Source organism: Phytophthora infestans, genomic scaffold, assembly GCF_000142945.1.
Source record: "Phytophthora infestans T30-4 supercont1.32 genomic scaffold, whole genome shotgun sequence".
Lineage (NCBI taxonomy): Eukaryota > Oomycota > Peronosporomycetes > Peronosporales > Peronosporaceae > Phytophthora > Phytophthora infestans.
The window spans coordinates 1,805,246-1,832,171 of NW_003303727.1; the positions used below are offsets into that span (position 1 = coordinate 1,805,246).

The window sequence follows — 26,926 nt, forward strand, 5'->3', positions numbered from 1 at the left end:
CTAGTCGAAACCGAGTTGACTGGGTATTGAAGTTCCTGCGCAAGCGCAGGCCAGTCGGCCTTTTTCTTGGGGATGGGCTTGAACAGCTGCATCCACTCATCATTCTGCATCAGCGCTTGTACGCGGTCGAAAACGCGCTTGGCGGCTGGTGTATCACCGTTGATAGGTGGGCGAGGTGCCTTCAGCAGTGCTGAATGCTTTGCACTTGCCACCGAAGGTTTAGAACCCTCGGTCCCATCGTCATAATCATCATAGGCCGGTTCCGGTCCCGCAACATCATCGAGCTCGTCGGCGAGGTTCCTCGAAAGGGACTTGGTCGCCCCGCTCAGCCCCGATGATAGCGTGGCCGTCTCTGGCGTCGCTGCGCCTGGCTCTGGAGCCGGCGTCTTATCTTCGTAATCTACAAAAATCGTGAGCGTCAGGACCGATGTCCGCTTCGTCGTCGAAGCTCACTGAAAGCTCGGTGGCGGCTGCAAAGCGCGCAGCCGGGCTTGAACTCTCGTTGCGAGCCCCGCCAGACTTGGCAGGCGTAACTGGTACCGTCGGTTGTCCTTTCGCCATGTTTCTTGTCTTTTTCTTGTTCTTCTTCTCTTGGTAGCTCGTAAACTGGAAGGCCATACAAACAGTTCACAATGGTCACAATCTAGTCCCGGGTCGCGGCACCAGTTGTGGTGTTGGAAATCCCACGTGAACTCTAGCTACAGATGTAGTTAGGATGTTCCCACAACAATACGTCTACTAGGATAGTAAACGATCGTTCGGGCGGACCTGAAGACCCCAGTTCTGCCCTTGCACCGGGACAAACTGGACCTTGTAAACTACTTATATAGGCCAACCAGTAAAATAAGAACACGCTACTAGCACGAGCAAAGCTAGCAGGTGTTTTGAATCCTCGTGGTCCCAACAGCGGAAGGGTACCAGGCACGGGTAAGCCTTTTACGAGATCACCGAGTGTTCAACACTCGGCTGGAAGAAATAAAAGGGAGGCAATTCAAGCACTCCCAGTCGTGCAAATAGGCAACAATAAGCCGTCACGTAAAACCTCCCGATAATAATCGGCCAATACACAAATTCTCTTGGCCTTGCCGGATGAACCCTCGCTACAGAGCTTCGAGTTCACCGACAGGCATAACACACTCAAACAAGCTTGACCTGACGCTTACCTTGAAGCCGGACGTCGCTCTGTGTGCTTGAGTGGAAATTCTGTTCTGTATTTAAGCTTACCCTTTCGGGTCTATTCCTAATAAGAAGTCCTAATCAAGTATACAAATATCAAGTGAACAATGATCCGTTATGGATCTTCTTGCATGCCAAGCGTCGTCTGCACTGTCGCATGAGCATCTTTAACGGTCCGCGCCCTGTCCCAGACGGTGAACGTGTCTTCCAAAGGTCGCTGAGTATTCCGCGAACTCATCCCACTGAGGGTTCGTACCGTAGATGGTCCGCTGAATGCGAATCCGGCCAGTCCATTATTAATAATAAGGACAGCCTGGATTCAGTGACATAGGGCCGTATCCGATATTTGTTGAAAACTCGGAGGTGACGCCGTCGAGACCCTTGCACCTTGGCGTCTCCGTACATCACCTGACCGAGGGTTCGTCGCTTGAACATCTTGGGCGGTGTCACGTCTTTGTCGACGGGTGATAATCCGCAACTACGGAGAAATCACTACACCACAGAATGAAGTTCGACGACAACGTACTACTACTCTCCCCTGACTTCAAGCCAGTACATGCAAGACCGTACGCGGGCCCGAGAAGCGTTGATGCTGAAACCAAGGAGATAATACAAGCACTCAGCAATGAAGATGTTCTAGAGCAGATCTACGACTCGGCAATGAACTCGCCGGCCTTCTTCATTCTCAGGCCAAGCGGCTCGTTACGGCTGCTGATTGACTTTCGACTACTGAACAAGTATCTGAGACGCGGGTCATACTACGTGCGCAAGCGCCGCGAGATCCTCGTGCGACTCGCAGGAGCCAAGTGCCCCTCATCATTCGACGCAAACATTGGTTACTATGCACATCGACTAGCCAAAGAGAGCCACCCGTACACGGCGTTCTGCTTACCGTGAGGTAAGTTCCAGTACAAGCGACCCCCCCCATGGGTATTGCAACCGCCCCGGACGAGTGCCAAGCGTCCATGGAGAAAATTTTCAGAGATCTCGAGCTCGTCGTAGTCTACCTGGACGACATACTGGTTTCTCATGCAATGAGCGACAGACAAATATCATGTCACTCTCAATGGCCACAAGTGTCATATCCTACGTGACTCCGTGGGTTACCTCTGCTGACAGCCGAAAGCATCCAGCCTCAAGGCAAGAAGATCCATGCAATACAAAAGATCGCCGTACCCAAGAACCGAAAGGAACTGCGAAAGTTTCTCGATATGGTCAATTATTACCGCGACATGGTGTCCAACAAAGTTGCACTATGTGCACCACCCAGCCGGTTCACGAGCAATAAAAAACCGTTTTCCTGGCTACAGAGCGACACCGACGCGTTCGAGGCAGTCAAGAAGGCATTTGCAGAAGCTGTGCTGCTGGCGTTTCCGGACTTCGAACATCCCTTTCACGATCTTGCTGACGCCAGTGGTAAACCGCATGGCGGTATCATTATGCAGCAGAGATCCATTTTGACCTGCTACTCCCGTTCACTGAACAAGTACCCGGTCAACTACACGACGATGGGGCTAGAAGTGCTCTCAATCGTGTCACTACCTCGCGAGTACATAACTATGCTACTTGGCTTCGAGGTTGTGGTCCACAGCGACCATAAGAACCTGATCTATCCGGCGGAGACGAACCTACGTGTGAAGCGCTGGAAGCTTCTTCTCTCCGAGTCCGACAAAGTGCAGATGATCAAGGACTGGCCGGTACCACGGACCCAAGAAGTGCTTCACAGCTTTCTTGGTCTAATCGGCTACGTTCAGCGCTGCTGTTCTGAATATGCTTCGCTGACAGCTACCATGCTCGCTCTCCGCAAGAAAAAGGGTAAGCGTAGCGTGAAGATTTATTTCAATGATGAGCAGTTGAAGACCGTTAAGGAGTTCAAAGACGGCTGCGTAACCCTCCATATGTACACTATTGCACCCGACGAAGCTACCAGGATACATAATCTCCTCCGCATAGAAGACGCACTTGGACAGTCTCACGCGCTACTTGTTGTTGCAAAACATATCCAGGGTCTTGAGCAACGTTTCCAGGTGATCTTCAATGCTCGGCGACTTCGTGATAATGTAGATATCATCATAAAGCGACTTCGTATTCTCTAAGCGACGGAAGAGCTTCGACGTCAACCGATGCATCGTCACCGGCGCGTTCCAGACTCCCATGGGTAACACAAGGTATTTTCATAGTTCGTTAGGCGCCTGGAACGCGGTGAACTTAATGTCTTCCTCACGCATCCGCACTTGATAGTATGCCGACATCAGGTCCATTGTGATGAACCAGTACGCTCCCGACGTAGCATCGAAGATGTCTTGTTTTCGGGTCATCGATACTATGGCGAACTTTGTTCGAGCTCAGATACCGGTAGTCGTGCACGATTCGCCAACCAACCGGTTTCCGCACACAGAATGTCGGGGCAGCATGTGGGCTGACACTAGGCCGAATCAGCTTTTTCTTCACCATATCCTCAGCTCAGCAGCGACAGGCGCCATTGCTGTCGATACATTGCGATGTTTGCGTTCTTCACATCGATCCGGTGCTCGATATCACGTTTCTCCAGTAGTCCCTCCGGGATCCCAGGACGGAACACGTTGTTCTCGTACCACAAGATGAGATTGAAAGCTGGGTTGTCCCGAAACGTTTCCCAGTCTGGCTCAAGATCGCTGTGCTTTTGCACGGCCGACGTTGGCGGGTTGGTCGCGACTTTACAATGAGCGCGCTACTTGCTTGATGGTCTCGTTCACAGCACCAGCATGAAGTCTGGTTCCTTTGCCGACTTGGTCTTGATTCTCAGCAAGTTTCGAAGTTTAATGCAGGTGATGTAATCGTCTGCCCACCACTCTCGTCTACGACACCCATCGTGAACATCTTTTCCACGACGCTGTTCTTCCCTGCTATCCTCAGTTTCTCGGTTAGTACCCTCACACCCCGATCGATTCTCGCCATCTTTTGTTGCTGAATTCTTGCCGACTGGCGCATCTTCTCGCTGTTCGCGAACAACATCTGGGGATTCTTCCTGTGCTTGGTCATGGACAGGGCCAGCCGCGGACGTCACATTCGTTTCTAGCGCGGCGCCTCGGCAGGGTTCGGGTCTTTTCGCTGACAAATCTCCGAAGCTTCGAGGCAATCACCGGTCCGCCTTCATCGATCGGCCCGTAGGCCTCCCATGTTCGTTCCCAGCGAAGGATCGCCGCCTTCTCCTATTGATATGCGGCTACATAACCTCAAAAGACTGGATACCAAGGATGCAGTCGAATTCGTCGGGCATCGCATACACTACAGCGAATGTGGTGTTAAAAAACCCACATGAACTCTAGCTACAAATGTAGTTAGGAAGCTCCCACATCAATACGTCTACTACGTTAGCAAAGGCTCGTTCGGGACGGCCTGAAGACCCCAGTTCTGCCCTTGCACCGACACAGACTAGACCTTGTAAACTACTTATATAGGCCAACCAGTAAAATTAAGAACACGCTACTAGCACGAGCAAAGCTAATAGGTATTATGGATCCTCGTGGTCCCGATAGCGGAAGGGTATCAGGCACGGGTAAGCCTTTGACGAGGGCACCGAGTGTTCAACACTCGGTTGGAGAATAAAAGGGATGCAATACAAGCACCCCCAGTCGTGCAAATAGGCAATTATAAGCCGTCACGTAAACCTCCCGATAGTAATCGGCCAATACACACACAGTCTCTTGGTCTTACCGGATGAACCCTCGCTACACAGCTTCGAGTTCACCGACAGGCATACCACACTCAAACAAGCTTGACCAGACGCTTACCTTGAAGCCGGACGTTGCTCTGTGTATTTAAGTGGAAATTCTGTTCTGTATTTATGTTTCCCTTATCGGGCCTATTTCTAAAAAGAAGTCCAAACTATGTTTACAAATATCAAGTGACCTATGATCCGTTATGTATCTTCTTGCACGCCGAGCGTAGTCTGCACTGTCGCATGCGCATCTTTAACAGCTCGTTTCCCAGACGGTGAACGTGCCTTCAAATGGTCACGAAGTTTTCCGCGAACTCATCCCAACCGCCATCGAGGGTTCGTACCGTAGATGGTCAATTCTTGGCCGCTGAATGCGAATCCGGCCAGTCCATTATTAATTATAAGGACATCCTGGATTGATTGCCATCTGGACCGTATTCAATATCCGCGGAGTGTTCAGTAGTGACACCGTCGAGTCTCTTGCCCCTTGGAGTCACCGTACATCATGTGACCGAGTGTTCGTCGCTTGAGCATATTCGACGGTGCTGCATCTTTGTTGACGGGCGATTATCTGCAACCCTGAAAAAATTACTACACCACACGACACAGCTATACGCTTCCTGTATGTCAGACACCGTGACGTCAAGGGGTAGGACCTCAAGCTCCGTCTCGATCTGGTTATCTCCAAGTTTGACGCGGATGTTCTTGTCGTCGAACTTCGTTGTCTGGCGTTGGTGCTATTCGAGCCGACGTTTCGACACGTAGATCGTGGTAGCTCCACGGTCCAACAGCATACGCTGAGTGGACAAACTCCGACCGCTCACGTCGATATCTCCTGTTTTACTGAGAACAACGGGCGTGACTTGTAAACTAGAGGGTTTTCACACAGAGTGTCAAGGCTAATAGTCCCATTCTTAGTTTCTCTGATTACGCGCTTGGCCACGTCAGGACCCTTTTTCACTGACGCGGATGCTCGTTTTCTTGTGTGCCTTGCTCTTTCTCCCAGAAAACCAGTTGACCTGGATGAGGCCAGGCTTTTTACAGAAATGGCAGGTACGCTTCTCGGTATGTTTGTCGTCAGACATCGGCTTGAGCCGACCTCTTCCTCGAAATGACTACTCCTTGGGACGCCTGTCTTGACCGAGCGGCTGGTTACCAGAGGTGGTTTTCCTGTCTTCGTGGTATTGACGCTCGTGCATATCGTCCACAAAGTGGGTGACCTCGTATTTGACCGCTAGATCCATGGCGTCGCTCAGTGATTCCGGCTTCTCCAGTTGATGTAGCTGCGCGTGCGATGTTTGGGCCCATTAGCGTAGCAAAGAACCTGGTCGAACATGCTCGTGTCTTCAATCCAGAAAATAAGAGCCGAGTACTCGCCGTTGTAGGACTCGATACCGCTGTCTGTTTGAGCCGTTGAAGCTTCTCACGTAGCACAACTAGGTAGCTTGATGCCTCAAAGTTTTTAAGCACGTGCTCATGAAAAAAAAAACCACGTGTGCTCCTCGCTTTGATGACCAATGAAAGAATCATCCAGAGGCCGGTTTTTCCACCGCTGGCCCAGTAATTTGCGGGAGGCGCGTGTTCGCGTCCTCGCTCGGGATGTTGTTGATGCGGCAAGCGTTCTCGATCTGGAACAGCCATTCGCGTATGTTCTATTCCCTCTTGCCGGTGAACGTGGGCAGATTGGTCGGCACTCGCGTGCGGTCTGCCATCACTTAGTTGAGCCGATCGATCTCGGCTTATATCTGGGCGTTCGTCGGCATGAAGGCTTGTTCATGTTGCTGGAACGAACACGTTCTACCATTATTTCGAGAGGAACCGTGGGGAGGGTATGCAAAGCACAAACTACCACCCCCACAGCCCAGAAGCTTCCACATCCGCCCTAGATATGCTGTATCCTATTTAGACTTACTATGCCATACTGTCCACTCAGATTCTCGATAGATATATGATACAGCTCAAAACGAAATGATCCTTAGCGCCAACTTGAGTATTTTTGTAGGAAGGTTTAAGGATTTGTCCGGCCGCTTCGGATTTAAGTGAAAATTAAAAAAAAATCCGATTTGTGTTTGTCACACTTACAGCCAATCACACTATTTTTTCGTAAGCTCACACTCTGGTAGCAGCACGGAGTAAGCGAAGACGACAGCAACATGACAGACGCCTTCGCTACCAAAAGCAAAGAGGATGCACTCACACAAGCTGTAGATGCGGAACACTCAAGAAATGCCTTTAGAGCCGCTTGCACAATAGTCACAAATGTGAGAGCGCCACTTAATCCTCTTTCACGCCTAATTGGACAGGGTTGATGACATATTATGTAACGGGGTACAATCCAGTGTACCCCCGGTAACATAAAGAGTGACCCGTCAATCTTGTGGACACCTGGTACGCGGTACCAGGTGCTCTAGGAGCCAGTCAGGGCATGGCTACTCAGCTCCACTATAGGTAGCCTCTAGTTTGTGTAGAACCCAAGCTAAGCTTACTTATAAGTACATCCGTCTTACATCTACTATTTTAAGTAGCAAACCGTTCCCACTGAGGCCGGGAACACGTGGACTAACGGCTACTCGGGTAGTAAATACCCTTAAAAACTCCTCTGTGCAAGGTGCTGTGTGACCCCATCACACTTAATATCACTCACAGTCAATCCTACACCTTCGCGGGTAGATTGAACTACCTGAATCCTCTGTGCGCTCAACATTTGAGCCACGATGAACCAAAGTGAGTTTCCTCGCTTGAACGACTCACAGTACGAGTCTGTTTCAGAAGATGGTAGGCATCTTTGGACAAGATGTCCACCGCAGCTTGGCGGCGGCGACGCCTGCCGAGCAACACGAACGCGTGACTGCGTTTGAGACCTACGAGCGTGGTCTCATCGCTCACGTCCGCGGGAGTTTGGAGGCGAATACCACTTGCTCAGATGCTAGTGCACCCTGCGGCAAAGCACTGTACGCGCGCTACCGTCTTACCCCGCATATAAGGCATATGTGCTCTAAATAAAATACGGGATTCGCTCGACATGTAGCTTAAACCGCAATCTGACCACCTACCTAAATAGAACACATGTGGCTGAAACCTACTTAAAACACAAGGCTGTACGAACCAGTTAATGTTCTTGAGAGCTCCCAACCAACCACCCTTCTGAACAAACTTGTCGGTGCTGCTGTTACTTGGCTTTGATTGTCTTATTTTATAATTTACACAGCCATGAGTGCTGAGCGACGTAGCTAAAGGTTTATTCTGCTGACAAGGACAATAAGCTGGTGTCCAAATTCTCGTACACGGTTGGAAATCCTCTGAAAACGCTGTGCTTGATTCGCCCCGTACTTCGCAGTGAAGTAGATGGATACATAATATAACACCAGTACACGTGATTACATGTAATGCATTTGTACAAACGATTCTTACGAAAAAAAACAACAATAATAGAATTCATAATATTATCAAGCCAAACCTCCGTATACAACGCAGTTACAACAGAAAGAAAAGACCCTTTACCAATCACAACATCATGTGAACTGCACGCAGGCGGGTTTGAACCCTACCCGATCGCGTAGGAGGGTCAAGCCTAAGCGACTAAGCCAGATTCCAGGGCCCACAAACTTGCTTCTTCAAAGTCTAAAAATTTGTTCGCTGTACAACACATAGGCTTTCTAAACGAATATAACACACAAGCAGTGTTGTATTCGCTTACAGCACATATGCCTTATATGCGGGGTAAGACGGTAGTGCAGGAGCTAAGGCAGCTCTGAGTGTAGGCTTTGCGGCCAACACAGTTGTGAGCATAGGGATGCAAATCCCAGTGAGCTGTGGGAGCACAAGCCATTGTGGGTGTGAATGAGAGCCGCTCCAGTCTCGTGGCTGCTCAGTGTGAGAATTCATCTTTGGATGCTTTGATTCTCTCACTTCGGATTGGAGAATCAGTTGTAGCTGGAGAATCAGGTGATTCTCAGTTAAGTGGTGGGGGATGTAACGGGGCACGTACCCCAGGCTACATAAAGAGTGACTTGTCAATCTTGTGGACACCTGGTACATGGTACCAGGTGCTCTAGGAGCCAGTCAGGGCATGGCTACTCAGCTCCACTACAGGTAACCTCTAGTTTGTGAAGAACCCAAGCTAAGCTTACGTATAAATGTATCAGTCTTACATCTACTATATCAAGTAGCAAACCGTTCCCACTGAGGCCGGGAACACGTGGACTAACGCTCACTCGGGTAGTAAATACCCTTAAGCACTTCCTCTGTGCAACCCCGTCACATATTTGGACTCCCCGCAAAATTTCACAGTAGAGTGGCCAATAAAAGAAAAGGTATAAAGTTGACAACAATAATTGACTACAATAAGTACATGAATCGAAAGCTACTAGCTTGAAAAGTGAGTTTTATTGCTAAGGATCAGTGAGGAAGATATTTGCTCGAGAAAGGTTTGTGGATCTAACCCGGAACAAAATTCCATCACGATATACACATTAAGAATATGCGCCCAGATGAGCCTTCGCCTAACAGCATAACTCTATTCTTTGCGGCCACTGTGTGAGGTGGTTCGACTCGTGTAGTAGTAGCAGTATACCACACACTCACAATAGTGTACGCTCACCTGGAAAAGTCATCTTTGACTTCTGTTAATAAAATACATGACCGTACTCCTAACTTATATAAAATGCCCCACTGGCCACAGAAAAACAGGAATAGCTGGTTGCGGGGTTCAAACAACATCCTCTACAGCCAAACTCCACCATCCTCTTTCTTCCTCCATCTCGTCGTCTACGTCAATGTACTGTGCCATTGATTTCTGTTCGTTGGACTTCGGTGTATGTCGTGGAGAGTCATGTGAATACGAAGTGCGCTGAATGGAAGCACGGCGACTACGATCGCCGTCATCAGAGCCACCTGACTGGTCATCACGTCCACGGAATACCTTGTGGAGAGACGATCGAAGGTGCTGCATAACTCTAGTCTCTTGGGACTCATCTGCACCCGGATCAGAGGGCACTGAAGATTTCCAGCTGAACGAACCGCTCTGTAAAAGACCCGACCGCCGTCGCTCGACCTCGAGCTCTTCTCGCACACGATCCAACTCGCTCTGCACTTCCGCGAATTCTTGGGCCTTCTGCTTTTCCAGTTTAATCGACCGCTGCTTCGAGTACTGAGCAGCAAGTCGTAAGCACTTTTCCATATCCTGAACTGCTGCTCGCAACTTGTCTGCTTCTTGCTTTGCTGCTTCCAATTCCGACTGCAGTTCCTCCTGTCTCTTGTCTGCCGTGGGGTCGCTTGTCAGAGGCTCAAACTCGCGGAGATGGTCGATCGGAGGCAGCCCAATACGATCATGCAGCTCATTGATAAGATCCACTTTTTGAGCCTCTCGTGGCGAGCCGCGTGCTGCTGGAAAGAGAGGCGAGTGATAATGTTCGTAAAAATGCTTTCGTGGCTCTTCGTCTTCGTCAGCGCCTGATCCAGTGACGTTATTTGGCCCGTCAAAGCCTTCTTCCTCCCCGTAGTCACCTATCTCCCCAGTCACATCATTGAAACCTCCACGACCACTCAAAATATCCCGTGTAGTTTGAGCTGTCGTCTTTGCCTCCGTTTCCTCCCTCTCTCTCGCCTCTGCTGCTTTCCTCGCTCGTCTTTTCTTCACCACCTTCATCATCCGTCCTCGAATCTTCGTCAGTAGCGCCAATTGGTTCAGTCTCTCCTTCATATTGCGATTATCCTGCTGCATCTTGGACACCAGCTCCTGCTTCTCCGTTAGTGACCTGTAGCGGTTCTGCTGCGACTGATAATACGCCGCAGCCAGCGCCTGCTGGCTCGAGTCCTTTGCCAGCACCTCATTAGTCCACTCAGACAGACCCTCAGCTCGTTGCAGCAGAGCCAAAGCTTTGGCCTTGACAATGTCCTGGAGATGCGGCGCTGCCTGGCGTCTGCCAATCTCGATGAGCATCTGTCCTGCTCTAATATAGGCGTCAATAGCTGTGTGTGGCATCTGTCTCCGCTCATTATCGATGGCGTACTGAGCCACTTTGACGGCCTCTTCGTATTCAGAGCCCAGTAATTGCGCCGCTGTAAGTCGCAGCAGTTCTTCCTGTTCAGGAACCGGTTCTGCGGCTTTCGGAGGGACCGCGGGTGTCAGCAAACTGGCAAAAGGAGCGGGATCATCCGACGGCGAGCGACTTATAATGATTACGGGTGGAGAAATCGAGAAACTCGCGGAAGCGCGACGTACAGGCTGATATTCGCCACCCACAGCGACTCGGACAGGTTGCCGCAAGGGTATTTCGCTTCTTATAGGTATGGAAGGAACTTCGGGCCATGATAAAGAGGCGGCAGTCACTACATGTGCAAGCGGGGCAGGTGGGGGCGGAGAAGGTCGCTTGCCCTCGCGCAACGCTCGCAGACGCGCCTCCAAGTCCATGCGGCCAGCCATGAAGACGCTGCTGGTTGTTCTTCACCCGAGTTCCGATGTAAGTACGCTTTTGGGTTACGTTGGTTGATTGTAGATACAAAAGGAAACATTCGTGTCTTACGCAGAAAAGTCGCATTCTATTGGGGGAAATGCGCATACCATGGCGGCAAAACAACACATTTTCCCAATTATGTATACATTTTTCTATGTGTAGCACTTACAACACCATTTACGAGGAAAGTTGATCCTATTCGCACAGGAAACAGACAAAGTCGCCACTTTACACATATAAATCTATCACACTAGCAAACAAACGGTTTAACAATAACAGCTCAGCATCCACTTGTATTTGATCGCTGTCGGCGATATGTACAGTGCTGGCGGTTAGTAAACTGCCACCCTTGTTTTTCGATAGATTTTATCCAATGTGAGGTTTTTCTGCACGTTCTTGGGACCAATGAAAAGCGCGCAGTAAACCGAAGCGGACGCCACTCGATTCAGGTCAATCGGCCATTTCCTCCCCCCACCACAGAAATAAAACGCCTCCCTTGCTTGAGGAGGCTGGCGGTTAGTATACTGCCGGTGCGTACTTTGCAGCCAAGGACGCGTTGTTTTGGCGTGTTCTTCTAATATAACGATGCCAAGCACCATACAAGTGTACTAACATACGTTTGTGCATGTAAATGTACTACTAGCATGCCTAGAGGAACCAAGCTCACCCAAGAAGAGCAGCATCGTATAATAGCATTTCGCGAGGCAGGGCTAAGCGAGCGAGCAATAGCGCAGCGCGTACGTCGCTCTCGACCAGTTGTACACGCACTCCTAACCGATCCAAAAGGCTACACGAAATTTAAAAGACCCGGACAACCCAAGAAGTTGACACCGACAGCTCACCGCCGACTGCTCCGTGAAGCTTCGAAAGGCAAGCTGAGCTCTGCGGAGCTCAAAATGGCCTTAGAGCTACCGGTAAGTACACGGAGGATCCGTGAAATCCTACAAGCCGACCCTAACATGAAATATGAAAAGCGTAAAGCTTCCCCCGTGCTAACAAAGAAGCACAAGGAGGCTCGTCTCAAATGGGCTCGTGACAAGGTGACATGGAGTGAGGAAAAATGGGGAGCCTGCGTCTTTTCAGATGAAAAGAAGTTTAATCTCGATGGACCGGATTGTATGCAGTACTATTGGCACGATTTACGCCGCGAGCCTGAAGTCTACTCTACTCGCCAAAGTGGTGGTGGGAGTGTCATGGTCTGGGCTGCATTTTGTGCTAGTGGTAAGTCTGAACTGGTAATTTTGGAGGGCAATCAAAACAGCGAGCGGTACACGCTCTCTGAACATTTGCTGCCTTTCATTGACCGAGTGTACGGTCAAGACTGCATTTTTCAGCAGGACAACGCGTCCATTCACTCCTCCTCCGCCACGAAGGCGTTTTTGAAGGAGGAAAAGGTCGATGTGATGGACTGGCCAGCCAAGTCACCGGATCTTCATCCCATCGAAAACATGTGGGGAGTACTCGCGCGTGCCGTCTACGCTCAAGGACGGCAGTTTCAGACGAGAGAAGACCTCATTAAAACAATTCAGGCATCTTGGGCGACGATCGGACACGACCTGATTAAAAAGCTGATTCAGTCGATGCCGAGGCGCTGCATCGCTACGCTAGAGCGTCACGGTGCTAAGACATAGTACTGAACCGAATACTAGCGTCTAACTAGCTGTAGATATCGCTTTAGTCGAATTGGCAGTATAGTAACCGCCAACGAGGCCAACTTCAACTTCACCTTTTTCACGATTGCAGCAAGCTGTGGTGTTGGAAATCCCACGTGAACTCTAGCTACAGATGTAGTTAGGATGTTCCCACAACAATACGTCTACTAGGATAGTAAACGATCGTTCGGGCGGACCTGAAGACCCCAGTTCTGCCCTTGCACCGGGACAAACTGGACCTTGTAAGCTACTTATATAGGCCAACCAGTAAAATAAGAACACGCTACTAGCACGAGCAAAGCTAGCAGGTGTTTTGAATCCTCGTGGTCCCAACAGCGGAAGGGTACCAGGCACGGGTAAGCCTTTTACGAGATCACCGAGTGTTCAACACTCGGCTGGAAGAAATAAAAGGGAGGCAATTCAAGCACTCCCAGTCGTGCAAATAGGCAACAATAAGCCGTCACGTAAAACCTCCCGATAATAATCGGCCAATACACAAAGTCTCTTGGCCTTGCCGGATGAACCCTCGCTACAGAGCTTCGAGTTCACCGACAGGCATAACACACTCAAACAAGCTTGACCTGACGCTTACCTTGAAGCCGGACGTCGCTCTGTGTGCTTGAGTGGAAATTCTGTTCTGTATTTAAGCTTACCCTTTCGGGTCTATTTCTAATAAGAAGTCCTAATCAAGTATACAAATATCAAGTGAACAATGATCCGTTATGGATCTTCTTGCATGCCAAGCGTCGTCTGCACTGTCGCATGAGCATCTTTAACGGTCCGCGCCCTGTCCCAGACGGTTAACGTGTCTTCCAAAGGTCGCTGAGTATTCCGCGAGCTCATCCCAACCGCCACTGAGGGTTCGTACCGTAGATGGTCCGCTGAATGCGAATCCGGCCAGTCCATTATTAATAATAAGGACAGCCTGGATTCAGTGACATAGGGCCGTATCCGATATTTGTTGAAAACTCGGAGGTGACGCCGTCGAGTCCCTTACACCTTGGCGTCTCCGTACATCACCCGACCGAGGGTTCGTCGCTTGAACAACTTGGGCGGTGTCACGTCTTTGTCGACGGGTGATAATCCGCAACTACGGAGAAATCACTACACCACAAAGCCTACTTGGCCGATTGACCTGCGTCGAGTGGCGTCCACTTCGGTTTACTGCGCGCTTTTCATTAGTCAAATCCATGTACAATAAAGCCTCCTATTGGATAAAATCTGTCAGAAAACAAGGGTGGCAGTTTACCAACCGCCAGCACTGTAGTGTATGATTTATTAAATATCACACCAAAGGTGTCCGTCCACCTTACCCTAAAATACGGCCGCAGTGCGACATTTTAAAATTAAAACCTCATCAAGGTTTTTTACAGTGAGCCCATTTGATGACATCCGTTCTAAACAGGTAGCAGATAGTCTTTTAACGATCTGTCTCTGGAGGATGTGTCACCATAGAAATGGGAACGTCGCACTGGACCCGTTTGTCGCACTGGGGCCGTATTTTGCGGGTATACCCACCTATGATTATAATGCACACCCGACGGCATGTTACGATTGAATCAATATTTGAAAGCTGCTGTTCAGAGAAAGAAAAGCTTTTGAAAATTAGCCGGGACAAATAATAATAGGCGGATGAAACAATAGCACATCGATAAACGTGGTAGTGCTGCCATTGTGTAGCTCTCTGATTCTTCGATGATATGAGACCACCCAAAACAAAATCATACTTACGAACCATTTAGAGTTATCGATACTTATATTATATGTATCGGCTTAGAGACGAGCTTCAAAGGCCTTAGCACAGATAATAATATACGGTTACCGTTTTTTTATGATGCAAAACTCGTTCATGCAAGTCGGTAAAACTATAGAGATCTCACTGACCAATCTACACCTTAATATGTGCAATAGGTCTCAGACTTTGTCTTAGTTAAGTGCTGACTGCGAAGCTACAATCTTTGCACACTCAGCACATAATCTACTTCCTGTCAGCATAGCGGTCATAAACTAGTATCACACTACAAGCCGTCAGCTACGACCCTAGCGTTGTCACTGCCAGCTTATTTTGATCGGAAATATTGATCAAGAAAATAATTTTTCGCCTACTTTCATTCCATATGTAGTAGGATGACCTACGACAGGGACTTGACGAACCCGAGCGGGCAGTCGGTTGAGGTGATCGACCTGACGGTCGAGGATGGTGTGGACGACACCGGCGAGTTCGGTGACGTGTGAGTGTTGTAGATGCAGTGCGGTGGCGGGGTCGAGCCAGCAGATTGGCGCCACCGACGACAGGAGGTAGCAGTTGAAGCTGATCGACGTTCGAAGATCGCAAGGAGGGCGGACATGCGCGACAAGCGAGCGAGGACAGACGGTAAGGAGGCGAGGCGACATCAGTAGGGTAGCAAAGGGCCCTCTCAGTAAAAGTAGGTAGGCGACGGTGGGCTTTGTAGGGAGGATCCCGAGCGTGCGGCTGGCTGCTCGACCCTCAGTTGAGATTGTTTCCGATTAGCGAGCAAGTAAGACTAATAAAGGAGAGTGGCACCGAAGCACGTGTTCTTAAGGGCAAAAGAAGGTGAGCCAGAGAAGTGCAGCAAAGTCGAGGGCGGAAGGGCCAGTAGGGTGGCGAGGACCATGGAGAAAGACCATGGGGGTCGTAGCTGTCGGCCGAGGAGGCAGAGCTCGGATACGGCTTGCCGTACGGATCTCACGCCCAGCACATGTTATATGAAATACGGGTTCACTTTGCGGGACACAGGGAAGTTCCCGGGGGTGCCGGTCGCCGATAATGTGTCCTCCTTGCTGTCCCTATCCGTTTGGGTGGCTCATCCAACTGCCAGTATCTGTGCGGTATAGGTGGCGTGAAGCCCCCAGATAGTGCTCGGAGGCAGTACGGTGAAGTTCACCGGCCGATAATTGCAATCCTTGGTATCGTACTGGGGACGCTTATGTGGTGCACCCCACATTGGTCCGTAGCCGGTTACCACACTCCGCGATTCGCCATCAAGTCCCAACTGGTCCTGCTCGCCGCTCCCAGCCGCCGCCGTCAAGGACCCGTGCCCTTGTCGCCCACTTGCGGGATCGCTAGACTCACTGCTTCGTCCAACGTCCGACGCCTGTGCCCTCGCACGTGCGTCGCACCCTCCGAGCTACTCATTCCCTTCAAGAACGCGCGGACGAGCCAGTCTTCGCCCACATCACCGTTCTCTCCGATCTCGCGCAGCGCCTGCGCGTACTCGACAAGCCGGTCGCCCTTTATCTGGCTCCTGGCGCTGAGCCGGTCAACCACCTCGGGGCCCGTGCGTTGCGTCATGTACTTTGCGCGCAGCATCTCGAACAACATGTTGATGCTTTCTTCTACGGGCGATACTGATTCCATCCATGTCGCAAACCAGCGCTTCGCCTCGCCGTCCAAGTGCGATGCAACCTCGTGGTAGAGCTGGCCGTCTCTCCACTCCACGCCCATCGTCACCGCGTGCCGACGGACTTTGGTCCTCACCGTCTTGAGCCACATCGTGACCGACATCTTGTCATCCAGCCCTTTGAACTCCGCGATCTTCAAGGCCTCCAATTTCTCGCGCACAATCACCTGTCGTGGATAGTGTCTCTCTCCCGGGGAGACTGCCCCCTTGCCGTTAATGTTACTGGAGCGACTGGTGGAGCACGACCGGGACCACCACCGTCTCGGCCGCCGTCGTTCCCAGCTCCCGTCAGATCCACCGCGACATCTACATCCACGTCTTGGTTCTCGTCCGCGTTCGCGACCACTCCGTCTTCGCCATCTCGTGGAGCGTCATCTCCGCCCCGTCCTGCTTTCCGTGAGCCGCCACCAGTTCCTCTCCATCCCGCTCCTGGACTGCCACCCGTACCGCTTACCACCGACGCACTTCTGCCCTCGCCGTCAAAGGTAAAGCCGCCCAAGCTCAGGTTCATCGGCGTGCGTCCCGTGTTCGGCCGGATCTCGTCCGTCTCCAGCGTCACCACAGCACCGCCACCAGTTCCTCTCCATCCCGCTCCTTGACTGCACCCCGTACCCCTTGCAACCGACGCACCTCTGCCCTCGCCGTCAAAGGTAAAGCCGCACGTCGCTGAGCGCGTTTGTTTCGTTCTGTACCCAAAGTCATTATCGGATCTCTGTTATTCAAAATACAATCACCTCGGTTAGCTCCTCTTTCCGTTCGTCCCCTGGCTCTCTTTGCCCGGTGCTGCTACCCATCCGCCACGGTTCCACGGCAACCACAGCTAGGTTCCGTTCCCCTCTCTGTCCCTCGGCACACATATACAACAGCTAGGTCCGTGCTGATCTCTTCCGAATACTCGTCCGATAACGCCAAGCCCGCAGCAACTACATGTAGCTAGGTTCTGCCCGGAAGGCGCCTGTTATGACCACCATGTGGTTATGTCCCACGTGAGGACATAGAGACCAATACGCTCACGCTACCGACAGCAGAAGACTACATCATTGTGGGTCTAGTGGTACTACCAGGCGACAGCTCGCTCAGTCTTGCAGCAGAGGAAAGTACAACAGGTAGCGTAGGAAGTTCTGAATCCAGTGCCATGAACTCGTCCACTTGGTCGACCACAGCTCAGGGGCGGAGGCAGGCCCTTTTTGGGGGGGCCATGGCCCCCCCCTCAAAAATCCCCAGATTTTAAAAAATGGCGGGGAAGTTAATGTATAGCAACTTTCTTTTGTCCCTTTCACTAAAAGCTGGGATATATTTTAAGTTTACATAACAAACTTTGCCAGCAGAAACTCTTTTTAATATACAAATTTCTGTTTTTTATGCTTTAAAAGGAGTATTTTGTACCTTAATTAACAGTAATAACCAATACAATTTGGATGTGGCAAAAAAATACTGAAAGTTTAAACTTTTGTTGTGGGATTTCAGTAGATCAACACCCTTTAACTAGTACTTATAGAGGAATTCGCCGTTCTGATGCACTACTGAATCGATCTAGTACCTCATCGCGGCTGATACTGATTGTGAGGTCAGTTTCTGTGCTCAAAAGTAGAAGATCGGATAGCCATTCGTCGCCGATCTTCGTCCTTAGACGAGTTTTAACGCGTTTCATTACTGAAAATGAGCGCTCAGCGCTCGCCGTTGACACTGGTAGCGTACAGACTAGTTGAATTACTCGGTGCAGCGTAGGAAATATTGTATGTGCATCTGAAGCAATCATTGTGACACTAAGTTGATTGACGGACTTGGTGTTCTCAAAGCGACTGTCATTGATTGCAAATTCACGGAAGCTGATTGCCTCCTGCTTCAAACTTTCAATTTGACTTTCGAAGTCTTTCGGATAGTAGTCGCTTGCAATTTTAGAAATTGAGTCAGGGTTCCAATAAATGAACTTTTTACGAGCGTTTAATCCTCCGCAAAGCTCCATCAGATCAAGAATGTCTCCACTAAAACGTCGTTTTAATTCACCAGCAATTCCTTTAACCACAGCTAAATACACGTCTTTATAATAGTGAAATTCTTGTGTGACAATCTCATTTCGATCCGCACCGGGGACACCAGACTTTCCTTTTCCCCTGTTACGTGATCCCCTTCGTGACCACGGTGCTGTTTTGACCGGTACGTCGATAGGGTCGTGCAATGATGTGCAGAATGCTTCCGCAGTAGCCCAAACAGTACAAAAACTAGTCTTTTCGTCGTCTTTTAGTTTGTTAGCTTGCATATTGTTGAATAAAGTTTGCGTCTGTCTCACTAGTCCTGAAGCCGAGGCTATATCCATGTCATCCTTTTGTAGATATTGAGACAAGATGTTTACTTTTTCCAATACCACTATGAGAATTTCCATGTGAAAAACGAAATCAAATGTTTGCATTTTTGTAATAATGCCCTTTGCATCAGCTCGCTTGTCGGGATTGGCTCCATCTAATTCCACGCGCCTCAATACTTGAATAATTGGAGTCCATAACCATCTAATCCGTAATAAAGCTCGCACACGACAATTCCAGCGCGTAGCACTTAAAGCCTGAGTTGCAAGAGGCTGGTTCTTACCTCGACCGGTTTCCCGATAACCACTGCTGATTAGTTGTTGTAGTTCGTCTTGCGCGTAACCATACAAACTGTCTTTCCTTTTGTATGATGCACTACAAGTAGCGTGAATAGACTGAACGATGTTGAAGCATTCCGTCACAGAGACAGTCTGTTTTGATACAGTCACTACTGCAAGATTAAGGCGGTGAGCGAAGCAGTGAACGTAGTAAGCGTACGGGCAAGTATCTCGGATCAATTTTTGTAGCCCATTATATCCACCGGACATGTTTGAAGCCCCATCGTATCCTTGGCCACGGCACCGAGAAATGTTTATTCCCCAAATTGTGATTTGATTTATCAACGCAGATTTAAGTGACTCAGAAGAGGTATCGCGAACGTGAACCGAACCCAGAAGACGTTCTCGAATTTCACCAGTATGCCTGGATAAAAACCGGACTACAATAGCCATGTTTTCTTTTCCACCTTCACATGTTGCTTCATCTACTAGGAGCGCAAAATACCCTTGTCCAAGTTCATTCTCCACGATATGTTCACGAACTACATCCGCCGCGCAATGAATAAGCTCCCGTTGTACTGTAGGAGATGTGTACTTGGCATTTGCGGCGGCAGAGTTCATCAAATCCGCGAAATCTGGCATTCTCTGAGCCAAAAAAGACAGCATTTCAAGAAAAGTACCCCTATTGCAGGACGTCTCCTGTTGAAGAATCAAAAACTGTCAATTAGGACTCCGTTTAAACGTTAATACTAATAACGCCTACCTTCTCGTCGTTGCCTCTGAAAGCAATACCTTGTCGCGCGAGAAATAAACACACGTCTAAAATCTGACGAAGTCTTTTCCTATTTTGTTCTCGCTGGCTTGCATTTGTTCTTTCCAGAGCTATCGTAATATCACAACTTCCCCTCAGGACTTCGAAAAATGCAGCTTCAGCATTATGATGTCTAGAACAGGGCTGACCAACGTGGGCGACAAAACCGTCTTTTGTCGTGGCTTTTTTCCAGTTGTGAAAGCCCAGAGCTGGACGCGCAAACACAGAAGTGTCCTTTGCTGTCATTGCTTCTCGGCTTAAGTAACACCATCTACAATACACTGCGTCTGCTTTTTCAGAATACTCCAACCACTTATATTTTTCGAACCATTCAGGCTGAAATGATCTCGAACGCTTGCCATAGGAGCGGCTCGGATAGCACGTTAGGCGGGGTCGAAATAAATTCATCTTAGAATATGCAAAAATGACTCCACGACGTAGCTTCGGATCCTCTTGCAGCTGTCTAATTGCAAAAATATTAGGAGGGCGGTCCACAGGATCGCAACGAACAAAGTCGTGAACACGGCAGTCAAGTGGGTCTTCCGCGATGCCATTTTCGTGGCACCATTGAGCTGCAGATGACGATTCTAAGTCCGCACTACGTGAAATAGGTGGAGTAGTAGGCTCTGCTAGAGATGAAGTTTGTACCGGATTATTAGTGCGCTCTTGTACTTCATCCGGGGACGGCCGAGGTTGCTTGGCGAAGAAGTTTGTTATTGCTTGCAGTTTCTGTCTCTTGGGCGGCATCGTGCTTCAATACTGTAACGGGGTACGTAGCACTAAGTGTACCCTGGTTACATGAAGTGTGACACTTCACACTTCAGGAGTATGACATGTCATACTCCGGGATATTTGGTACAAGGTACCAAGGTCATTCAAAACGAACCATTGGTTAAATGACATTGCATTTCTATAGGTAACTGATAGTTTGTATTAACCTCAAACTTAACCTACCTATAAATATACTCAGTTTACAATCTACCTTATTTACGTCACTTCGCTCTCTTTAATTAAAGAGGGGACCTGTGAACTGCCGCTCACTGAGAGTTTGTATACTCTCGGAAGATAACTTCCTCTAGCGCAAGGTGCTGTGTGACCCCGTCACAAATACGCAAGTGTGGATTTAATCGTGGAAATACTTAACCCTACTCACTATGGCCCCCCTCTCTAATTTTGGCTGGCTCCGCCCCTGCCACAGCTGCCCCCGTAGCCACCACACCGCCGCTAACTTCGTGTGGTGGAGCTTGGTCTTGAGTTTTTTTTTTCGTGTAGCAACATTACATACACAATGCGTACACCATACTAATTGCCAGTAATAACACCAAATAACCATAGTAACGCCACCAAAACTCCAGAAAAAAAACGGTCAACCATGGTGGTTGGTGTTAATGGAGTATTCCACCAGTGGTTTAACCAACACTGGGTGAAGCTAGTGGGACCGAGTGGTGGAAAGCATTCCGCCAGGGTTTTAACTGATACCTACCGGTAAAGCAGGCGGTACGAGCGACGGTACGAAATTTCGAACGGTCAGCAGTGACGCGTGGGCGGAAACCCGGCGGAGATCCACACTTCCGATTTCGGCGTATGCAACAAGGGAACCACGGCTCCAGCATACCAGGCGCGACAGACACGGGCACAACGTGCACAGTTTGTGCCTCGCCCAGGGACGGAGTGCTTCTATTGTGGTCGGGAAGGACATTTTGCGCGTGATTGTCGATTGAAGCAGGCGGATCTGGCGACTGGACAGCTCAGTGCAGGGCAAGACGAGAACGAAGGACCGGGAGCGGGAAACACTCCGCGGGCGTAAGGGTCCCGGTACTTACTGCTAGCAAGGTCTGGCCCGGGAAGACGACAGGAAGGTTTGAGGCGGCACGCACAGCGTGTGATGAAACGAGAGTCGGCGGTAGAGCACCCGCGTGCAGCGTCGGCGCGTGGTGGTGTGTGCGATTGGGGATGGCGCAGTGGCCACGGTCGAGAAGGGCAGTATGTGTGCGACTGGGGATGGCGCGACGGAGTATTCGCATGAGGACAACGCCATGACGGCTGAGGCGGTGTCCTTTAGGAGTGACAGTACGGTTGACGCGGGCGGCTGCACCAGCGTGCTGAGCAAGGATGAAGTGATAGCGGCCGTCAACTGGCAACTTGAAGAATGGCAGAAGACGCACGGCGAGGGCGACAGTGGCGATTCTGTGCCGCGAGCAAGAAGACGAGGCGGCGACGATGGCGCTCCGCGGTGCCTGGAAGAGGCCATGTCGTTGGAGCTGGGCAATATCGACAGAGAACCGGCCCGAGTGCTGCTCGTGAGGATGAAGGACGAGGAGAACGCGCGTGTAAGGGCTTATGAGACGGCACAATGGGAACAGAAGCGACAGAAACGCGTCAATCACACCAAGGCACGCCTGGCGAGGCGAGCCGAACGTGAAAGGCTGGCGGCGGAGATGGCCGGAGGCGATGTTGCAGAGGTGGTGACGTCGGCGCGTGTACCCAAGCGCGAGACGAACCACGGTATTGTGGCTGAGTGCGATGTGGCGATGCCCGGACCAACGGACGAGTTCCGACGTATTTTGCGATGGAGCGCAGTGGCAGCACGGGCGTTAAACGAGGTGAGGGCCGGTGAGAAGGCGTTGAAGGGCGGTTATGCGAGCCTTGCAGTAGCGGAAGCTCGACGACAAGAGGAACTGGCCGCGGGTGGCGTGGTCGGAGAAAGCGAAGTTCGAGAGGGTGTAGCTCGGCAGCTGGTGCTGGCTGCTGCTGGGCTTGACGCCATTGAAGAAAGCGAGTGGACGGTGGAACAAGGAACGCGGCTGCAACGTTCCAGGACGCGACGGAGGTACGAAAAACGAGTACGAAAGGCGCTTGCGAAAGAGAAGCGTGAGCTGAGGGGCGTGCTGGCGAAGGAAAAGAGCCCCGAGCAGGCGTACTTTGCGTTCGTTGAGCTGTACAAGAGCTAGGCAGGCACAAGGCGGTTCCTAAGCCGTGAAGAAGCGGACGCTATTGGGTACGCCCTCCCGAGTGCGACCGAGGAGCAGTTAAAGCGGAAGGGAGCGGGCAAACGAGCGTAGAAGACGTACGATTACCGCAGTGGTAGTGTGTACGCGTACCCGAGTGTGGGGGTATTCGACGATGGACAGCGACCCAGGAGAGTGGGCCAGGTCAGGGTTGTACAGGCACCGACAGTTGACTCACTGCCCACGGCACAAGTCGAAGTGCAAGAAGAGCGACGTCACGTTAAACTGGATACGGGCGCACGGGAAGCGTGGGGAACGTTGGGTGAGCGACTGAATGTGCTGCCGCCGGTGGATTATGTAGAAGGCTTCACCGGTCGAGTAGCGAAGGCGCTTGGAGCGTGGTATTTTTTACTTCGAACGCGATAGAAGTCGACGCACTGATGGTGGAAGGCACCGCCACCGAGTTTCTACTGGGGGAGGATTGGATGTTGCGAAACGGAGTCAAGATCGACTTCACAGCGTGTGAGATGAAGAGGTACTGCAACGACGAGAAGCGGATCATGCCGTTTAGCTATGACGGTCAACAGGACGGGGACGCAGTGAGAGTTCGAATTGTGAAAGCCGCGAAGGTCACGACGAACACGTGTAGATGAGTGGAGTTGGCAGTGTCAGCGCCAGAAGACATGGTGGGCTTGTTTATGTCACACCTGTTGCTAGCTCCTACTCTGACGACGATTTGGGACGGCCGAGTAGCAGTCCCGGTGATAAATCTGGTAGGCACTAGAGTGAAGCTGCCGGCCCGAGAGTTGTTTGGAACGTGGGCGACAACCACAGACGACATGAAGGTACTCGAGATGACAGGATCCTTGACCCGCGATCGTGTGAGGCAATGGTTGTGAGACCTTGGCATGAGCAAGGGGCCGCTGAGTAACGAAGACGAGTTGGACATCGGTAACTTGGGGGATACGGACAAAGAATTGTCATTGACGCTGTTACGACTCTACCCGACACTACTAGAACCACAAAAAGGTTGCCCGCCGATGACGACGCTAGGAGTGCAGCACGAGACCCACGCAGGGAATGAGGCGCCGATCAAAGTGCGACCACGGCGGCACGCTCACGAGGATCATCAGTTCATCGACGACAATGTTGACTCGATGCTTAGATATGGAGTGGTCGAGGAAGGTCACGGTGCGTGGGGTTTCCCCGTCGTGCTCGTGAAGAAGAAAGACGGGTCGGTACGGTTCTATATCGACTACAGACTACTGAACGCTATAACGTAGAAGGATGTGCATCCCCTTCCGAGGATTGACGACACACTCGACAACTTACACGGTGCTAGGCGGTACACCAGCTTGGACCTACACTCAGGGTACTGGCATGTGGCCGTAGAAGAGCAGGACCGAGATAAGACAGGCTTCGTCACTAGGAAAGGACTCTTCCGCTTTGTGCGCATGCCGGTTGGCTAGGCCAATGCGCCCGGGACTTTTCAACGGATGATGGATGCGGTGCTGCGCGGGCTCACGTGGCAGTCGTGTCTTGTCTATCCAGACGATGTGATTGTGTTTATCAATGGCGATGTCGCAAGTCACGTAGTGGAGCTAGCCAAGGTGCTCGAGAGGCTATCACAAGCAGGACGCTCGTTGAAGGCGAAGAAATGCACGCTCGCAGCTGAGAGGCTGGAGTACCTGGGTCACGAGTTGGACGCTGACGGGGTGAGGCCGATGGAGAACCTCGTGGGTAGCGTGAAGGACTTCCCGGTCCCGAACGACACGACGAAAGTGAAGCGGTTCATCCACATGGCGGGCTACTACAAGAGATTTGTACCAGAATTCGCGAGCAGGGCAGCACCTACTAAGGAAGGGCGTGACGTGGTGCTGGGGCGACGACCAGTAACACGCGCTCGAGGGTTTGAAGAGCGCGCTGACGGAGCGGCCACTACTGGCGTATCCGGACTTTTCGAAGCCGTTCCGACTCGTGACGGACGCGTCAAAGACAGGTCTAGGAGCAGCATTGGTGCAGGATCAAGATGACGGGGAACAGCCGGTCGCCTACGCATCCAAGGTGAACTCGGAGACGGTGGCCAAGTACAGCATTACCGACTTGAAATGCACAGAAAGGATATGGGCGGTAAAACTGTTTCGCCCGTATCTGTACGGGCGACGCTTTGAGCTGTTGATGGACCACGCAGCGTTGAAGTGGTTGATGACAAGCAAGGATCTGACAGGGAGGCTGCATCGTTGGGCGTTACAACCTTAAGAGTACAACTTCGAAGTGGTGTATCGGCCGGGCTCGAGCAACGTAGTGGCTGCCGCGCTGTCGAGAGCGCCAGTGGATGTGGCACTACCAGTGAACGTAGTGGCGACGGTGAACACGGTGGCGTCGGTAGGCATGGCATCGGTGGCTGACCACGGTGGCAGTGGTCGGGCGACAGAAGGGCGTGGCGGAGCAGAGAAGCCGACGACCGGCAACGAAGGACAAGTGACGGACGAGGAGGTTAAGGCGGGCAAGCGAGTGACAAGACAGTCAAGAAGCTAAAGGACAAGAGCTGGTACGGCAAACAGAAGATCGTGACAAAGGACGGGATAGTGTATATCGAACTGGCAGGTGTAGGGAGCCGCGTGGTGCTTCCTACGACCCTGTGGGCGAGGGTCCTGCGGGAGAGTCACGACTCGGTGTATGTGTGTCATCTACGTACACCGCAAACGTACGCGAGGATGGCGGCCACTTACTGGTGACCCGACATGGGGTAGCACGTGCGCAAATGGCTACAGTCCTGCCGGGATTGTGGATCGAGAAAAGCTAAAGCGAGAGAAGGTGTACCGTCACTAAGGAGTCAAGGCGTCGGGAGTCCTGGCGACCGATGGGCGCTTGACGTGGCAGGGCCGTTACCTGTCACGGTGGAAGGCAACAGATACGTGGTAGCAGTGGTGGACTCTGCAACACGGTACGCGGTGGTGGTGTCAGTGCCTCATCATACGGCCAAGGACGTGGCCAAGTTTATCATGAAGAAGTAAGTGTTCGTGCACGGGCCCATGCGGGAAATTGCGATGGACGGAGCACTCGAGCAGAACGGACGGATCGTCGGGGAACTGGTGAAGATGCTGCAGGCGCGGCAGCTTACACCTGAATCGTACCGACCGGCCTTACTTGGACTGGTTGGGCGTTCCCACAGAACCTGGAAGGATATGATTTCGATCTACGTTGAGGAGAAGCAAGACGACTGGGATTGGTGGCTGCCTTGTGAAGCGTATGTATACAATGGGGCACGGCACACAGGTACGGGATTCAGCCCGAACTGATGATGGGGCGTCGTCTGAGGACGCCGAATGAGCTGTTATAGACCAGTGGGGTCACGCAGACGGGGCCCTTCGTGGGTACCACTGGCAACTAGTAAGCAGTATGGAGAAGGCGACGAGAGCGGCTCGGATTCGATAGCAAAGGATTAACTACGGCGTGAGCGATACTATAGCAGACGCAGTCGGCAGGTCACAGTGTTCGAGGTAGGCGATTAAGTGGGTCAAGGTATCACGAAGCTGGCACATCGGTGTGTCGGACCAGCCAAGATCGCGCAGAGCGCGGGATTCGACAATTGGGTCCGCGAGGATAACGGCGAACGGATGATTGTGCTTGTAACTTTTTAGTGTCGAGGCGATGCCCGAGCGACTCGCTAGGCGCGGTAGCGGACCGTATTGTGGCCGAGCTCGCTGGGGAGGACGGTGAGTCGGACAATCAGAACAGCGATACGGTAGCGTCATAGGGGCTTGTCCAGTAAGACGCGGTCGACGGAGAAGGAGAAACGTGACCAAGCCGAACAGGAATAGCAGCGGCGAATGAGCACGCCGTGGAGGCGCCCAGGGCGAGTGAAGCCGTGGTGCCGCAACAATCAGTGCGTAAAGAGAAATGCGGTCGACAAGTGCAAAAAGGGCGAGTGCACCGGCACTGGCGACGGGGCTAACACAGCAACAGGGACATATTGGTCGATGAACGAGCACGGTCCCGAAGTAGCGAAGCGCCTGCTCTGCGTGGACGAGCCGAACCCCCGCTACCCCGAAAGGCACTGAAAACCGGTGGAGCTGGGAGGGATACCCAGAGCTGTACGAGGCCGCATATGGCGAAAGAGCCCTTGGATTAGAAGTACTGGTTACGATACCCGTCCTATTTCACCAAGAGCAAAAGAC

General features: G+C 51.3%; 4 protein-coding genes across 4 annotated transcripts; 2 read left to right on the top strand and 2 right to left on the bottom strand.

Moving 5' to 3' along the window:
- Positions 1 to 9,584: 9,584 nt before the first annotated feature.
- PITG_14272 (uncharacterized protein) lies at positions 9,585 to 11,359 on the bottom strand (the record flags this gene model as incomplete). Its single annotated transcript, XM_002899307.1, has 1 exon — positions 9,585 to 11,359. The coding sequence occupies one exon, from the start codon at positions 11,298 to 11,300 to the stop codon at positions 9,585 to 9,587; it is 1,716 nt and encodes a 571-aa protein (XP_002899353.1).
- Positions 11,360 to 15,963: 4,604 nt separating this feature from the next.
- PITG_14273 (uncharacterized protein) lies at positions 15,964 to 16,509 on the bottom strand (the record flags this gene model as incomplete). The annotated part of the gene is made up of 3 exons (XM_002899308.1): positions 15,964 to 15,971; positions 16,038 to 16,432; positions 16,496 to 16,509. The coding sequence occupies 3 exons, from the start codon at positions 16,507 to 16,509 to the stop codon at positions 15,964 to 15,966; spliced, it is 417 nt and encodes a 138-aa protein (XP_002899354.1).
- A 4,660-nt stretch (positions 16,510 to 21,169) lies between these two features.
- Positions 21,170 to 22,748, top strand: PITG_14274 (uncharacterized protein; the record flags this gene model as incomplete). Its single annotated transcript, XM_002899309.1, has 2 exons — positions 21,170 to 21,175; positions 21,705 to 22,748. 2 exons carry the CDS (start codon positions 21,170 to 21,172, stop codon positions 22,746 to 22,748), a joined length of 1,050 nt encoding a protein of 349 aa, XP_002899355.1.
- A 437-nt stretch (positions 22,749 to 23,185) lies between these two features.
- Positions 23,186 to 23,398, top strand: PITG_14275 (uncharacterized protein; the record flags this gene model as incomplete). The annotated part of the gene is made up of 1 exon (XM_002899310.1): positions 23,186 to 23,398. One exon carries the CDS (start codon positions 23,186 to 23,188, stop codon positions 23,396 to 23,398), a length of 213 nt encoding a protein of 70 aa, XP_002899356.1.
- Positions 23,399 to 26,926: the final 3,528 nt, after the last annotated feature.